General features: G+C 34.0%; 1 protein-coding gene across 1 annotated transcript in view; it reads right to left on the bottom strand.

Moving 5' to 3' along the window:
- Positions 1–17,917, bottom strand: part of LOC106459588 (kin of IRRE-like protein 1) — a 46,903-nt gene that overhangs the window by 24,213 nt on the left and 4,773 nt on the right. Inside the window, 5 exon segments of the mRNA XM_022386249.1 lie at positions 8,043–8,300; positions 11,147–11,238; positions 11,241–11,484; positions 15,982–16,290; positions 17,161–17,306. Coding sequence (XP_022241957.1) covers positions 8,043–8,300; positions 11,147–11,238; positions 11,241–11,484; positions 15,982–16,290; positions 17,161–17,306 — 1,049 coding nt within the window.

Here is a 17,917-nt window from a genome sequence, read left to right as displayed (position 1 = left end):
AACATGCTTAGCCTTTCAGCCATGGGAGCTTTATAATTTGATAAATAATTCCCTATTTGATTAGAATAGCCCAAGAGTTAGCAGCGGGTAGTGTTGATGAATAGCTGCCTTCCCTCTAGTCTATCACTTCTAAATTAGAAAGGGCTAGCACAGATAGCCATAGAGTAACTATACATAAAATTCAACAAACAAATTAATATTCAGAATGGTTGCTTTGTTCATAATTAAGCACAAAGCTACACAATGGGCTATCTGTGCTCTGCCCACCATGGGTATCGAAACCCGGATTCTAGCGTTGTAAGTCTGCAGACATACCTCTGTGCCACTGGGGGGGCATTCAGAATGGAAACTACTGATTAATATCACTGAAACTTATTTATAATTAGCTTACAATGTAAGTATGTGGTCAATAAAGTTGACCCTGTCATTGTTTTAACACTAGATGTTTTTTACCTTTCATCGTACTTTGTATTATTTTCAGTACATCTGGTATTAATTAGATGAAATTCCACTTACACATAGATTTACAGATTTCAAAAACTTGTGTCAGGTTAATCAACATAATACCATCTCATTAATTATACAGATAAACTAATGGAATGTACCCTGTTTTATGAAAATAATACTGATAACTCTAAAAAAATTGATATCCCATTACACCCAGTTTATTACTTGTCATTAAACTGTATAAAAAAATTAAATTTTTTGAATTAAGATCAATTTCAAACAGGTTCTTACCTCTGAAATATTGATAGCCTTTCTTTGTCAAGTTGCACTCGTGTTGTCGAATTACAACTATATGATTCAAAGTTCTGAATGTGCTTGACACTTACCTAAAATTCTCCAGTCTCTAACTTGACTTACCAAGCATGCATCAGAAAAATGTATATTAGCTCTCTTTTTGGGCCATAATTCAGACTTTTAGTTGCTGTCATGGTAGAATAACATAGAAATATAAGTATCTGTTTGAAATTCATTTTAATCCTCAAAAAATTGTAAAATTCTAACCCTGGTAGATTTACCTCTGAAAAACTGACAGTCAGAATACCCATAATGAATAGGAAGTGGAAAATATAAGAGTTGAAACTTTATAAAAAGCATGTTATAGCTTGGAAGGATGGTAAAAACCTAGGTCATACTAAATATGTGGTCTGTCAGAATTGTAGAAATATCCAGAAGCAGGATATGTGGTCTATCAGAAACTGGTCAAATCTGTGGGTGGTGAGGGAGAATCAAATAAAGACCTGAGCTTCCCTGATGATTGGGCTCAACAAATCAAGGAAAGTGCAATAGAAAAAAAAAGAAGAAAATGTAGGTGTTTCACATCCTTGGTGAAGCTATGAGATATCCAGTGAGAATGGTCATCTTGTTTCAGATATCTCTAATGCTACAGAAGGACGTGCATGTAGAGGTGGCAAAGGTACCCACCAAGGCATCTTCAGCCAATAAAAATCATTTGTCCAATTCCAGAGAGCATCACTCTCTCACGAAGTACCAGTATAGAGGGTGGAATTATGTCTAAACCAAATGCAGAGGCTTAAATAGCATGCAAGAGCCTCAGCTGGATTAATTCAAATATAATCCAGAATCTCCTGAAAGAAGGTGAGACTGCAAACAGAGAAAAACTCACATGCTATGGATTCCATCGCACTTGAAGATTAACCACAGGTAGCAAACACAATACTGAAGCTGAAAAGACAGGAATATGAAATGTGATGTCAATATAATTTTGTACATACATTTGAATTCATTCCTACGTCAGCCTGTTAGATGTCTTCTAATGAGTACCAAGACCAAAAAGCCAAAGATGCTGCCAAATGGCAAATTTGATGAAAAGTATATATAAATACTTTTCTAAAATGTTTGGATACATAGTAGACACGAGAGATTAGCTGCATAAGTCAATTATTTAGTGTGAATGGAACAAGATTCTTCATAAGGCTTCAATAACTTTTTTATCCCCTTCAAAAGATTCCATTCATGCAATACAGCAATGAGCAGCCCACAGAAAACACAGTCAGTGTTTTTCATAACAATAATCTCGGTCAGTCAGGGTGGTAAACACAGTTAGTGAATAAAAGGGAAAATATCAAAATAGAGGCAAAATGGACAATATTCTTTATAGAAAACAACGTAAATTGATACATCATTTGATAGATTAAATCTTTGGCTTTCTATTGATTATAAATGATCATAGTATGAAATGTCAGAAAAAATTATTGACAATTTGTGAAAAAGAAGATGTGACACATGGGCATGGCAAGTGGGTCTGATTTTCTAGTTTATGGCTCTGTAAACAAATAAGATTGAAAGCTATAAAAATTATGCTTTGCCTTAGTAATATGTGTATTTTAATGAATAATCTACATTAAATTTCATACTTCTCAGAAGGGTGGTATATAATTTAGAGAAGAAAGACCTAGAGAACAAATGTCACAATTCTCATACTAGGAGAGATTGAGGAGTTTTTAAATAGTTCCTTATATAATTAAGAACTTAAAGCTTATATAATATTATGATTTGATTTATTATTTACATTTTTATGCCAAGTTTATTCATATACAACAATAATAAAGTAGTTTAATTAAATTTTGAATGTAATCTAAAAAGTCAGGACATGCACTCTTTTACTTACCTGTAGTGAGAGGATTAAGTGAGTCAATAAGACTAACTTTGCTTATGTCTATGTATGACCACTCAGTTTAGGGTCAAAAAGAACTAGTATAGGTAGGTGACATGGAAGAGAGAGGCAAGGCAAGACAAAATCCATTACTTTCTATTTGTTTTGAAAGGAATGACTACCAGAAGTAAATCAAAGTGTAAAAGCCCTAATCAGCTCCTGCTGGCATGCTTCTCCTTAACAGGAGACGCATGCAAGTGAAAAATCCTACATGAACAAACAATACAGAGAAGAATCTCATCTGAGGTCAGCTGAAAAACTGGGGAGGAAGGGGAAAACAAATACATTAAATTGTGACACAGCACAATGTGTCAATACAGAACATAAGGGATATGTGGTAATAGAAACTACTGAATCGGTGAGAGATACAACTAGAGAAAACCACAAAGTGATCCTAACTAAAGATATCAGTAGAAGACCAACTCAAAAGTCAAACTGAGGGAAAATAACTTGAGAAGAAGGTGGAAAAGATAAAGATTCAAAAATTGAATCATTGAACATGACATTAATACCCTTAGGCATAAGAGAAATTACTTTAAGATTTCAAACAGAACATACCCGAAGAAAGAAAAGATAAATTAGACCATCAAAAGCCTTTTCAGAATTACAGTTAGCTGACAATTAACTCCTGCTATTCAACAATGAAGATGAATAGACCTTTGCAAAACATGGTTGTTTTTTCTTGTAACATCGTGAGAAAATATGCAGGCGTTTCAGAAATGAACATCCGCATAAGAGTGAAACCAACCAAAGAAATCAGCAGACAATTCAGAATTAACATCCTGAATGCATTGATCAATAAAGGACAACAATACCACCAAGCTAAAGACAGACTACATGATGAATGCTTCCAAAGAAGTTGTAGAGTTTTAGATATTGATATAACATGCTGAAAATTCATAGTAAGCATAGTTAGCAGCACAACTGTCAGCAAGACAATCTGAACTGCAGTGTGACAGTTTACATTTTCCTATACCAAAAATGTATTTCCAATAATACTTACCTCTACTCACACTTTAGCTATAATCCCACATTGACCAGGTGGAGGGGCAGTGTGGGCAAGATCCACACAGAAAGCATCTGCATAGAAAAACAGGTGTGCAATATTGAGATATAATAAACCACACTAGTAGGGATCTGCACTACTTCTGGAACAGGTATGCTTTTCACCCAGATAAAGTGAAATCTAAATGTGAGCAGTAAAGACCAACTGACTACAGAGTCAACACTGTTTATTATCATGAGATTTGTCCAGGTGCCAACCACACAGACGAGGTTCCATGTCTCGTCATTGGGATTATAGGGCTGTAGATCCAAGGTGTAGTGGATAAAGCATGGGGACTACAATATGATATAACTGTATATTAGAAATATGACATGAAATGAACCCATCCTGAAAGTTACAGGATGTTGCATGTCAAGCAACTGGAATAATGAAGATAAGGCAAGCAACACCTAAATGGACAAACCGTCACTCCAACCTGAAGAAGCATAAAATACAATAAACCAAACTCGGAATTACGGGGCCAGGCACCAAACCTGAAAGTTTTGGAATGTCGCATGCAAGCCACCAGAAGTACAAAGGGAAGTCAAGGTCTTTTTGCCCAACCTGAAGAAGCTCAGGATGCAGCAAACCAATCTCAGAATTATGGAACCAATACTGACCTCACTCAACCTAAAGAAATAGAGATCAATTGGCCTAGAATTACGAACCTGAAATCGGAACTCCTCAACCTGAGAGTAAAGGTAATACCTCCTGCCCCCAGAATTACAAGGAGGATGTGGAATAAACAAAGTTCAATCAATGATGGAATTACGAGGAGTCTAGGTTGTCATGGAAAATAAGAGAATGCCCAAAAAGAGGGGCCATGCTCACACAACTGGATAGCACAGTGTCACCTCTGAACCAGAATTATGAGGAGGCTCCCATGTAGGCTGGACCAGCTCCCCACCCGACATCTAGGAAAACCATCCATGGTTAATGGTGGTAGGGCAACCAGCTTTGCCCTCTTCTCCTTGAGTGGAAAAAGAATACAAAAATCACAAAGGATGAATAGACCTCTGTCCACAACTCCAGCAGCTGGAAACTTAGGGTGTTAAAGACTCCTTTGCGCCACTAGAGAAGGTGGAGGGGACTCATGTTGAGGAGTCCTGAGGAACAATGCTCTGAAGACAGTGCAATAGTGAACCATGTTCCCTATTTTATAGAGCAAACCAACTCCAATTTTTTCCATCCAGGGGTTAGCAGGGATGCGCAAGGTCCATGATTTGCAGTCCAGTATCATTTGTGATATTTGATATAGAACAATTGTCTACCACCCTGAAAGTACCAAGGCGGTCTCATGGAACACCCCATCTCAACAGAGCTAATTGCTACCAGGAATTTTGTTATTAGTCTACTGGTAGCTAGTGCAGATTTGTAAAAGGATACAACACTTGCCACTGAGTGGGATCCAAATGAGAATGACGAGAAGGTCCCTGAAAAGGAATGAAATGAAGTTATTACTGGTCCAATAATGAATGGGTGATCCCAAGGATGCCCACATCCCTAAAAGAGATAGAACTGTGCATACTGGTAGAGGAGGCAACTGTATTTGAAGAACCACCTGTTCCATGGCCTGAAGGAGTAGAGGAGAATGTTGGCCCTGGCAGAGTTTGGAATTGAAATACACCACTAAATATATGAGGGACTGTGTGGGAGTAAGAACAGGCTTCTGCTTTTTGATAAGACACCCATATCTCGCAGCTTCTGATACCAGAGTTCGAGTGTGTAGTTCTTCCAAATGACAGGAAGGGGCATTAAGAAGCCAGTCATCCATGTAATGATGAGTATGAATGCTGAAGGAGTGAAGATGATGCGAAAAAGCTCTATCTGGCAAAAACGTATAAAGCAGATTCGAGACCAAATGGTAGAAAATGAAACTGAAAAACCTGGTTGTCATGCACAAAAGGGAGATAATGCCTTGAAGACTTGGCAACTGGGATATGAAGTTAGGCATCTGCAACTTTAAATTTTGTCATCCACAGTCCAGGTGAAAAGAGCCATTGAAAGGAAAGAAACAACTCCATTGTAAGCCAAGGAAGCTGGAGGAAGTGATTGAGATGAGAAAGGCCTATGACTGGCTATCAATCCCCTATCTTTTTCAGTACTACAAACAGCCTAGAATAAAAACTTTTGAGAGAAGAAGTGATAAGCTCTATGGCCTCTTTGTGCAAAATATCCTGGAGGACTTGTGCTCAATGATTGGATGTAAGAGGGTCTTTGGGGAGTGGAAAGCAAACTGGTATGAGAGACAGAGCAGGAGAAGATGTGGACTGAATGCCTAATCCCCTCTTGAGAAGTTGAATGACCCACTGATCTGTGGTGAATGTCTCCCATACAGACACAAACCCTCTGAGACAAGACCCCACAGGACATCACCCCATAAGGTAGTCACCAATGCCGAAATCTGCACTCCACCCTGGAGTAGGATCCTCACTGGTAAGATCTAAATCGCCCTTGTGTTCCAATGGATCATGGCACTGAAGCAGGAGGTCTAGAAACATGAATGAGAGATGTGGTAAAGAAAAACATTGGGACAGTCTAGAAGCCAGTGTAAAAAATGAAAAATGTAGACAGGCTACATCTACTCAAGATTCCATGGGTTCTGGAATTCCTGCAAAAAATGACTGTTTGAGAAAAGGAGCTTAATTCTCTTAGATCCATAAGGGCCAATGCAGGAAGGCAAACTCCATCCAGTAAAGCATCTCTCTCCAAAAGATCCCAGCAAAAAAATAACCAAGATACCCAGGAGAGAGCAAAAGCCTATAACCTGACAAAAGTGGAATTCAATAACTGACTAAGATCCTACAAAATTTGAGTAGGGGACATGTGATAGGCTTCAGACAACAGTTGCAGAGTTAATAAAAAATGTAAAACTGTTGTAAGTGACAGACAAATTCTGGAAAACTGAGATTGTGTAAGATGAATAATGATATCTTGTCTAGAGCCTTATATAGGAAGTAGAGGATCTAACCTGTAAGAGTCCAAATAAAGGTTCCCCATGCGATGGAAACCCAAGGCATGCTGATACAATAAACGAGGAGGACAAGGCATGGCAGCACCCTCCCTCAAATGACCTGCACTTAACCTTGTATGCACTGCAATGTCTGGTAAAGGTGGAAGGACCAGGTAATCAGATGAACTAGTTTCTCCCAATAAAGAAGGTGAAGATACATAAGCCACAGGATAAATACTCTAAACATTATAAACATGGCGTAATAGTTGTAGAAAAGAGTGCAAGATACAGGATGTCCATCCAAGGTTCATAAGTAGCTGTCTGAGCAAAGGAAGGTGCTGGAAAAATTTAGTCTAAATTCTCACTAGTCCACCCTTGATCTCCCACAAACTCAGCCTCAGAGCCAACATGAGAAAAAACATCAGACTGCATGTCAGACTCTAAGGAACTGCATGTTCTCTGTGGAAGGTCCCCCCCCCCAATGCCCAGGTAATGTTACAATCATGAGGTGGTAGAGGAAGGCCATCAGGTGACTCTGTGCCTAAGACATGAATGTGAGTATTTATATTTGAAAAACCATCTAAAAAATTAGTTTTTGCTTGTAAAATCAAGAAAATCAACAATAAACTCAAGCTCCACAATAAAGATCTAAAATAATTCAAAAGAATACATTGTAAACGTAGTAACAGTGCTGAAAACATGCAAGATTGTCTTCGTAATTTTTGCCATTGAGAAAAAGTGAATAAGAAGGTATAATGGGAAGGTTATACATGGATCGGGTATAGAGAGTGCATTGAAGTAAGTGGAAAGAGTCACAAAATTAAACTTACTAGGGGCAATATAGTGGGGTATAAAGACTGAAGCAAGCAAGGTAGAATTCATACCATTGCTTAGATGGGCAAAGAAGAGAACCTTTTGTTGAGATAAAGCTAAAGTATGAGCGAAGGTAAGTGTGTTTTGGAAGCAAAGCTTATGTAAGTTCTCCTGATGCATGCACAATAACTTATGTGGAAGACGGAAGAGTGAAGAATTCTGGGTAAGTTGATGCATGCTCTACATTGCATCAACAACTTTCAAAACTTTGAGCCACATTATTATTGACTGCACGAGAACAACTCAACAAGGAAAGGTTAACTGTATTTCAATGAGAAGTCTATCTGATTTGAAAGCAAGTTTTTCTTTGATATTCAAAAGATTTACCACTTACATTTTTGTAAAGAGAGATATGTCAAAGTACTTATCCCAGAAAGTTCTAATCATAAAAATAATTTATCAGGATACAAAAAACATTAACCAGTAGTGCAACTCTCCATGTGGGTATAAATAACAAACAGAAATATATCATAATAACCAGTGCAGCCTACATTTTACATCCACTGAAATTTCTAGCTCCTTGCTTTCTCCTACACCATTTCGTGCACTGCAGCTATAAACTCCTGAATCACTTCTTGTAATAGGTAAATATGTAACCTCTTCATTGGTGCTGTAGACCCCAGCATGACCAGACTTTTTCCAGGTGATGCTAGCTTTTGGATTTGCATCTGCTACACACCTAAGAGTTAGTGATTTCCCTTCTTCAATATCTTCATTTGGTTTTCCCTCCAGTTTGATTTCTGGAATATCTGAAATATTTTTCACAGTTTAACCATTTTCATCCTTCTATGTTAGGACTTTTATTTTTCAAATACCCAAATGAAGTTGAATAATTACAGAATTATCACAATAGATAAAAATACAGGTATAAAACTAATTAATTAAAAGTAATAACACTTGTGATATATAAAAAAATGCAAGGTAGGTCTATACATCCTCCTATGAAGAACATAATTAAAACAAGTTCTATAAACAATCAAAATATAAGTTTCTATAAACAATCAAAATATAAGTATAGAAAGATTAATTTCTTTTTTGTCATATAAAGAAAATTAAACATTTTTATTCCTTAAAGAATATTTATAAATTTTCATTATTTATTATCTCTGCATTTCTTATTAAAATAACTTACTTTAACAAATAATTTCTTTAATGTCATTTCCCGTTCAGTATTGCTTAATTGTTACATACTTTCCTAATGTTGTTGTGTAACTGATGTTTTTTGCAGTGTAACTGCTTAATACATTTTAAAAGTTGTAGTGACTAAGCCAAATAGGATGTAGATGTAATAGTCATCATGGCTTTTTTATAGGAATAATATAAATATAAAAAATAGCATGTCTGATTTTTCCCTTAAATGTAGTGTAAACTGGTGTAGTTCTTTAAATGAAATTAATTATTAACTTTTCATTTGAAATATTTAATTCATTTTCATATACATATGTACATGCTATATCATAATACACAAAATGCACTAAAATAGGTATAATATGAAACATTTGTTACTGTTATGCTTCTATGCATACACATTTAATTTAATATTTATTAATGTAAAGCCTTCACATTCTCACTAATACCCAACCATTCATTGAACCTTGACCCACTTTTGAATATACTGCAGACAAAAGTAACCTAGAATTACCTAATTCTAGTGAGGAAACTGTTTCCCACTCAGGTTGTGTCTAAATGGAGATTAAACTAAGAATGTGTTCCATTGCAACAGTCTATCGCAATTCATTGTGTAGAAGTAAAAGTAACAAGATTAACGGTCATTACCAGAATTTGGTAATCTCTGTAAAGAACAATTACAGACAGCTGTTCCTCATTATTTTCAGTGTTTGTAGTATAGTTTATTAAACCATGTTTTGAAAGAAAAAATAGCAATAAAATTTACTATTTAAGTATGTGAAAAATATTAAGAAGGTGATTTTACTAAAAACAATAACAAATAAAAAGCCAAGGTTAAAGAGACACATTTACTATAAACTTAAACATGTACCAGAGTAAAACACACACACATTAAAAGCCATGTAAATGTTAAATTACCAAGAATGGGAAAATTTCATTTATTATCAAGTACACTCTTTCCTATACATTGGTCTATACTATTGGCCACTGTTTATATAATTTTGACAAAGATATCTGAGTGTTTATGTTATAGTAAGAATAGTTTGAAGTTTGAAGACTAAGATATTGTACATGCACAATCTTTTTAATAATCAATAACAATGCTAATTCAGGTGTTGTATATATTGATATTTTCCCTGTTAGCAAGACTCTCTCTCAAGAAATTCCAAGTGTATTTGTTCAGTACTCTTGAGTTTTCACCTAGAACTCTGATACTCCAGTTGAAATAAAAAATTTTCAAGCTGTTTTTATCATCTTAAATAGTTTATATTAGCCTTTTTTATCATAATATGAAAGTTCCATGCTTTAATAAAATATTTGTGTTTGTTTTAATGGATGATATGCATATAAAAATGCTCACCAAATATAAATATGATAGATTTTGTACAAAAAAGGGCTGTACTTTTGGCAGTGGTTTTACAAAATTATTAGACTGATATTTCATATGAACTTTAGATTTGTTATTGTACGGAGCATATCTTTATTTTTTTATTAAATGAATTTTTTTGTCACTTAAAAGTACATTTAGAGAACTAAGTTATGTGGGTTTTACTTATAGTTCAAAATAGTATTTTAATACCAATAAAATCATAACACTAAGAGAAGAGTTGTCTCCATAGGAGTTGAAATTCTTGTAGCTCAGTAATTTGAGCACCAATCTGATAAATGATCCTAAGCTAGAATTCATGGGTTCAAGTCCTACTCAAAGCAGATTGCTTTTCACCTGTTTCGGTTTATAATGTGAGTCTGCAATTTGAGAATGTTTTTTCAATTTTTAATCTTAGAAAAGTATACTTATAATAACTTAATCCACTGATTGATGTCCAATGTAACTATGCATGACTAAAATATCTACAGAAACAATACATAAGAACTAGGAGGAGAATTGCCTACTCAGGTTTAAAGTATTGGTAGCTTAGTAGGTAGAGCATCAGGTGTTTACTCTGGAGTACTGGATTTAACTCCTGGCCATGATAAATGCTTTTCACTTATTTCAGACTGTTACAATTATAATGCATATTTATCACTTCATATTTAAAAGCAATTACAAGTTTAAAAACATTATATTAATATATATTACATTCTTTTATCAAACAACTATGTTATTGTAGGATTTTTCTGTGTTACTATTAGACTGCAATTCTTTATTATTACAGATACCACATCCATAATGTAACTTAAGCATTATCATAAATTGATAATATTTTACTTTCTTGCATTTGTATTAAATTTTTCCATTTTCTTTTGTCTCTATGTTACTATACCTCATTTCACAACACATTAACCATTTTTGGGGGATCTTATTATTAATTTTTAACTTTGAATGTTTTGCAAGGTTCCAATGTATATGTATATAATTTTGTTTTTGTTTTCAAAAAAAGTTTATTAAGACTAGAAATGGTTAAAACATTAGCATTACACTATGTGAATAAAAAACCAGTAATTTTAGCTACAAGAACATACTCACACATCACATCCAGATATGAGTAGCTCTCTTGGAAGCCAGTGTCATAACTCTTGTGAAAGGCTACACATCGCAATCGCTGGCCTTTGTGTACCTTTAAAAACTGTAATGCAGAATGCTTACAGCCTGCCACGTCTTAGGCTTTTCTGTATCAGGTAAGTTGGTTTGATTGGCCATATTTGTTATGTTATCATCCTCGATAAACCATTTCAGCTCTGGTGGAGGATTCCCCTTCCTGGATACACAAGCCAGCTTCAGGGGCTCTTTCGCTTTTGTGTTGAGATTATTTCCTAATTTAATATGAGTGGTGGTGTTTTCTATCTGTGGTGGTGAAGGAGTTACTACAAAAAAATAATAAAAGTGAAATTATTCTACTGTCATCAATAACAGCTGAAGTAGTTGAATTTAAGAGCATAACTACAGTTATTAGAAATTATTAAATCTTAATAAGTAACAGCATTAGGAACATTTAATATGAACTTTGTTACACTCGTGCTCTGATAACTAACAAATTGTTATGAGAAGCTTGAAAAAAAAACAGAACTAATATAACAGTAACAAGTAATGTGATTGATCCACATGCACAACTAATGACATCATTTGAATTTTAGAAATTTCTGAAGGAAATACCTAAGCATATATCGGCTGATCCTTGCAAATTCATTACATACAAAATACACTACATATACCTAAGAAATTAGTTAAGAAATGGGTCATTTACCTAAAGTCAGTCATCAATCACTTACTAAGTCATTAGCCAGTCATCAATTAGTAACAATCCATACTCAACAGCAGTTCCTTCTAATCAGTAGCCCATATATAGCAGAATTGAAGATTCAATTTCTTTGTAAGTTTTCACTACTTAAAAGTTGGAAAAAAATATTGTAAAAAATGTCTTAATCCAGTGGTTTCCAAACTTTATATAGTGGCACCACCAACTCAGCATTATTTTTCTCGGTGCCCTCTTCCTTCATACTGAATAATTTTCACAAGTTTCTTTGCTTCTCTTTAATCAGTGTTTTCTTAAGTATTAGTAGGAAAATTTAAAGTGTTACAAATTTTTTTTTTCTGCTTCTTTCATTGTTATTTTTAGGTTCTCCTGGCAAAAGGCTGCACCCCCCCCCCCCACAAAACCACTGTCTTAAGCAGTACAAGTTGTATTTAATAGAAGTATATGTATCATTGTTCTATTTAGATATTGAACACCAGGATCTATTTTGAACTATATTGTTTGTAATAGCCATCAGTTTCGTTTGATTAATATTGTTCGTTGAAGGTGGCCTGGCATGGCCAGGTGGTTAGGAAGCTCAACTCACAATCTGCGGGTCGCGGGTTCGAATCCCCGTCACACCAAATATGCTCGCCCTTTCAGCCGTGTGGGGATTATAATGTGACGGTCAATCCCACTATTCATTGGTAAAAGAGTAGCCCAAGAGTTAGCGGTGGGTGGTGATAACTACCTGCCTTCCTTCTAGTCTTACACTGCTAAATTAGGGATGGCTAGCGCAGATAGCCCTCGTGTAGGTTTGCGCAAAATTAAAAAACAAACAAACAAAAAATCGTTGTAGGTAAGACTATTAAGTTAAGCCTTTAGCCTTATTGTATAAAAATCGATAATTATTAATAAATGTTTTAATTTGTTAACGTTATCTATGATTATGTCTTATTGATTCCCACATAAACTTCCTCAAGATGATGATCTGTGTGTTTGCACAGCTTGCAAATTTCCTACTACTGTGATTGACTATCCTAACTGGCAGTCTATTACTCAAAAAACTCTTCATTTACTGAATAAGAAAAATTTAAGTGTTGTTGTTTACTATCTCTAGTGGTGTAGGATTTACTACAGATAGAAGAGTTGAATTATTTCACTGCATTCAGTATAAGCTAATAAATATAGTCTTCATTTAAAGAATGAGAAAAAGGGATTTTCATATATATATATATATATATATATTATAAAAAGAAAACCAAATGGGTCAATCCTGGCCTCTTTAAGAAAATACCATAAAGAATAATTTGATTATTATGAAGTATCAGTACTGAAGATTTGCCCTAAAAGAGTAAAAATCTGTAAAGGTTATATTCCAGAGCACTATCCTTAAGTGTAGACCTGTTGAAATGTTCTTTAATGAATTCTACATAAATAGACATTACACCATACTAATAAGAAGTCTTTCAAATAAAAATCTATTCTTAAAATGATGTACTTTATTAATACCACATAACATTTCACTGAACATTCTAGCTTGCAAAACTAAAAAGTTATTTCCAGTACGAAATGGGCTTAGTATTTGTAAACCTATAATCTGGAAAACTGTGTCGTGTGTTTAATTTTGGAGAAGTATATTTATAATAAGTTAGTCTTCTGACTTCCAATATATGTGTGATTAAAATATCTAATAATGAATGAGATTATGGATATGAATGAAAGAGATCCAATACTAAATTAAATATATCCTATTCTAAACTCTATTAAATTTATTCAAGATAGTTCTAATAGCTAAAGTATTTTACTAATGAGTATAATGAATAATCAATTGACGACTGAGAAAAGTTTGGTGAAAAACACATTATGAAACAGGATACCATGGTTCCAGATTTTGAGAGAATATGTAAAGGTCTAATTAATACACAATGTTTAAAATTTATACACTGTACATGTTGTAATAATGTTCATAGTCTTTGCATTGGCAACTTGTGTAAAGATACAACTGGTCGCAAGCATACTTCCCCAAGCATCTGTATAGATGGTATCAATAAAGCCCACAATATATTGAAAAGTGAGAACAACTTTTCCTGTAGATGAGGTCATCCTCTAAAAAAAAATGTATATGATAATGAAAATAAGTGATATATATGGGCCAGGTTTTCTTAAGTGTCCATTTTTTAGCTGGAAAATGTTGAAAAAATATCTTCTGTAAGTATGATTCATACAGTTCTTGAAAATATGGCAACTGAAAAACCTTGTACCAAAAATCTAACACTCGGGCTACATTCTGTCATATTTTTCCACCTTGATGAAGATAACTACTGTTTTTCACATGTGTTCTCTTTTACCAGATTGTATTATACCTAGAATAAAAAAGCAAACAAATTGTAAGAAGGTTTTCCCTTCTACTGCCTTTTTTCTGTGATAATATTTCAGCTGCTGACTTTGTTTACCATCCATTCTAAAAATACAAATATGAAACCCATCACTGAAGTGCATACCACCTCTGTATATTAGCAAAGACAGGTGTAGATATTAATGTGATCTCCTTTATATTTCTACAGTAAATCCAGCTATAGCAGGCTAATAAGAGTAGTTATTTTGCATTAGACTACTTCTACAGATCATAAATGTAAGCATATATTATAATGTGGCATTACACTAAGAACTGCAAACATATATAAGGAGTTAAATTAAAATGGTGATCTTTGCCCATTCTGTGAACTCCTTTAAATGCATCTCACCATGTCCCCTAAATATTTAGCTTTGTAACTTATCAATCATTTAAACGTAAAACTTCTACAACTCACACCATTTGAATGTCAGTTCTACAGTTAAAGAGATACACACCTGTTATGTAAACTCACTTTCAAGGGCTTTCCTTGCAGGAAAATGAGTTGATTTGTGACTAATACATTTCAAATCCACCTTACCCTAATCATCTGCATATGTTGGAAACTAAATATGGCAGGAAAAGAATTATGCTCTCTATATGTTCCCCTCAGAAGCAAAACTGAAGTAAATGAGAACACATAAAGGAGTTCAAGCATTTTCATGTTCAGTGATTTTTATTGAAGAATGCAATTTACTCTTAACCTTTCAGTTATTGTTAATAACAAATGTCTTGGCTGTTGTGTGTAACGATATAACAAAATGACATAATTTGAGTATCTACATTAGTTTTTTTTTGTGTAAAAGAGATCAAGTGTTTAAAAAACTAATTTTATTACAAGCTCCAAGTGGACATACCCAAATATCTCTTGATACCTTGTATTTGAGGTATGATCTAATCAAATTATATACTTCCCGGATTGATTTTACTCTGATCTTTATATTTACTGAAAAATTTATAATTACTGTCTTGAAAATAAACAACCATAAGGGAGAACACATGATTACAGTGACATGTTATTTTGTATATTTCTATATATGTGAAAAATTAATGGAAAATCAGCTAATAACAAAGTTTCAAAACATAAATGTTTACTAATTAATCACAATAAAGACTTGAGTCATACTTATAATTTTTGTGTTTGTGTTATTGCTTTGAAATTATTTTTTTCTGCTGCAATATGCTACTTTTAACACCCTACCATTGTTTATTTCCTTGGTTTGCTGGAAAAACTTAACATATTATATATATGTTTGGAAAGCTCTGTCCATCACCTATCATTTAGAAATTATTCTTTGTTTGTGTAAGGTATGCACTCAGAGAAATTTGCTCCAGAACATTGGTGACATCAAATTGGGCACTTGAGAAAGCCTGGCCCATATGAAATAAACAAATAATGCTAAATTGATTCTGCACATATCATCAACTTCTGCTGAAGATCACTAAAAACAACAACAACAATATATATATATTGCAGTATATGTTAAATTATTTAAAGTTCTGCTTAAAAGCTCAATAAATATTTTAGAATAAATTCATTATCCAAGGGTTTCCAAACCTGATTTTCAAATCAGAATACTTTACCAAATTATAATTTCACTACTCTTAGAAAGTTGGACATGGATTTATAACCATAAACGTAACAGCATTAATTTATAATCATAAACGTAACAGCACGAATTCTAATTTTCATGTAATCAAAAGTTACTGAGAGGGAGTATTGTAATTGCCTACCTCGTACACTCAATTTAATCTTCTCTGACTTTAAGGTAGGATCTTCTAAAGATGCTTGGGTCACTTGACACTGCCAGTACCCATCATCAATCAGTAGTTCAGCATCTGTAATTTCAATGCTACAATCTCCATCTGGTGGTTCTTTTTCATAACTGTATTTGTTTTTTATTTTACCAACAACTTCTCCATCTTTTAACCAAACACATTCCCCTTGTCTGTTTCGGATCCTACATCTTAATGTTGCTGTGGTACCGGGATCAACTTCACTGTTACTGGGTGTGGTGTCAAACTCTTGTAGAGTGTAAGTACCTAAAATAAAATGACAATTGTGTATTAAATAACAGATTAGACATCCAACTCTTAAAACCTAATTCTTATAAAAAAAAAGACAACATATGGCATAATCAGATACTTCAAAATAAATTTATAAATATAGCTTATAAAGTGTATGTAGGAATGTGCATATATCAGAGACTACTAAATCATCATTATGTACTTTTAGTTCAAATTATGTGGAGTTCTTTTTAGTGTAGGTATTTCAGAATTTCATAATATCTGAAGGCAAAAGAAAAGCATATAAATCTAACTTGGAGTTAGTTTCTTCAATATTTTGTGTGACCACACTCAGCTGAAATCACTGCTTGAAACTGATGAGGAATGCTCAGTGGGGATTGAATTCCAGGCATCCTGAAGTACTGCTAGAATTCCTCCTTTGATTTTGACTGCCTCTGCTTTCCTTTTTCTTTTTATTAAAATAGTCCCATACACACTTAACAACATTAATATGTGATATCTGTCCAGGCAGAATTAAGCAATAAACATGCAAGGTTTTCTATGTATTTCCTTTTTATTAAGATACTGTTTTATTGCATTTGCTCTATGTTTCGAATTATATCATGCTGGAAAATTATATCTATCCCCCAAAAATACATCCAGAAGGAAAAGCATTGCAAATGAATATCTATGTTTATCAAGTAGAATCCAAGACTCCATCAATATGGTAGAAATCACAGACTCCAGTTGACGTTATACAGCCTTATAATTGGATGTTAACTCCACCATCTGAATTGAAAGTAGCAGACAATCTCTCACAACTCCTGCAATGAAGGTGCCAATATCTGTTGGTTCCAAAAATATCAAACTTTGAATCATCAGACCAAAGTACTCTTCTCCACATACAGTTTTGTGGGATTTTGTAAACATCAGTCTCTTCTGTTTGTTGTTTTCTTGGAACAAAGCCTTTCTTGTCACAATCTTCATCCCATGTAGATGTAAATGGTTCTTGAAGTTCTACTACAAGACAGCTACTAGATTTACACCTGTCCCTGAATGAAGAAAGTTTAACATAAACATCTGATCTGTAAAGATTAGTTGCCTTCCAGGACTGTTTGCTTTATCAGTGGTAGTAATTTCACTATATTGTTTGATTGCTTTTAAAACTCCAGTTTTTGATAATTTTGTTTTTCTAGAAGTTTCCCACTGTCTACAGCCTTCATTATATAATAAAGGAACAGAAAATTACTAAATTTGTGGAAAATTACTTGATGTTGGACGTAAGTATAATAGCCACAGCATTACAATATCTAAAAGCTGCACTCATCAGTTTTCAGAAACATAACTGTCATCAGTTCTGATATTTTTGTGTCTAATTTTTTTAAAGATCATTTAAACCAAATGCATGACATGGAGAATATTTAAATAAATGAATATGGGTTTTATATTGGCATAATGACATCATTACTATTGTTACGATAGCGGAAGTCACGCGGTGCTGGAAGCATGCGTGCTGGAGTTTCTAGAAGGATCATGACTTAGTGGGCAACCTCACAAATGTCCCAGCATTTGCTAGATGCCCTCTTTTTTTAGTATATAAGCCGGAGATAGATTGAAGAGAAATAATGGAGATAATCGAGTCAAGCGAGCAGTAGGCACTGTA

The sequence above is a fragment of the Limulus polyphemus genome, unplaced genomic scaffold, assembly GCF_000517525.1.
Source record: "Limulus polyphemus unplaced genomic scaffold, Limulus_polyphemus-2.1.2 Scaffold28, whole genome shotgun sequence".
Lineage (NCBI taxonomy): Eukaryota > Metazoa > Arthropoda > Merostomata > Xiphosura > Limulidae > Limulus > Limulus polyphemus.
Note: the sequence above shows the minus strand (reverse complement) of the source record. Positions and strands in the feature narration are given on the sequence as shown.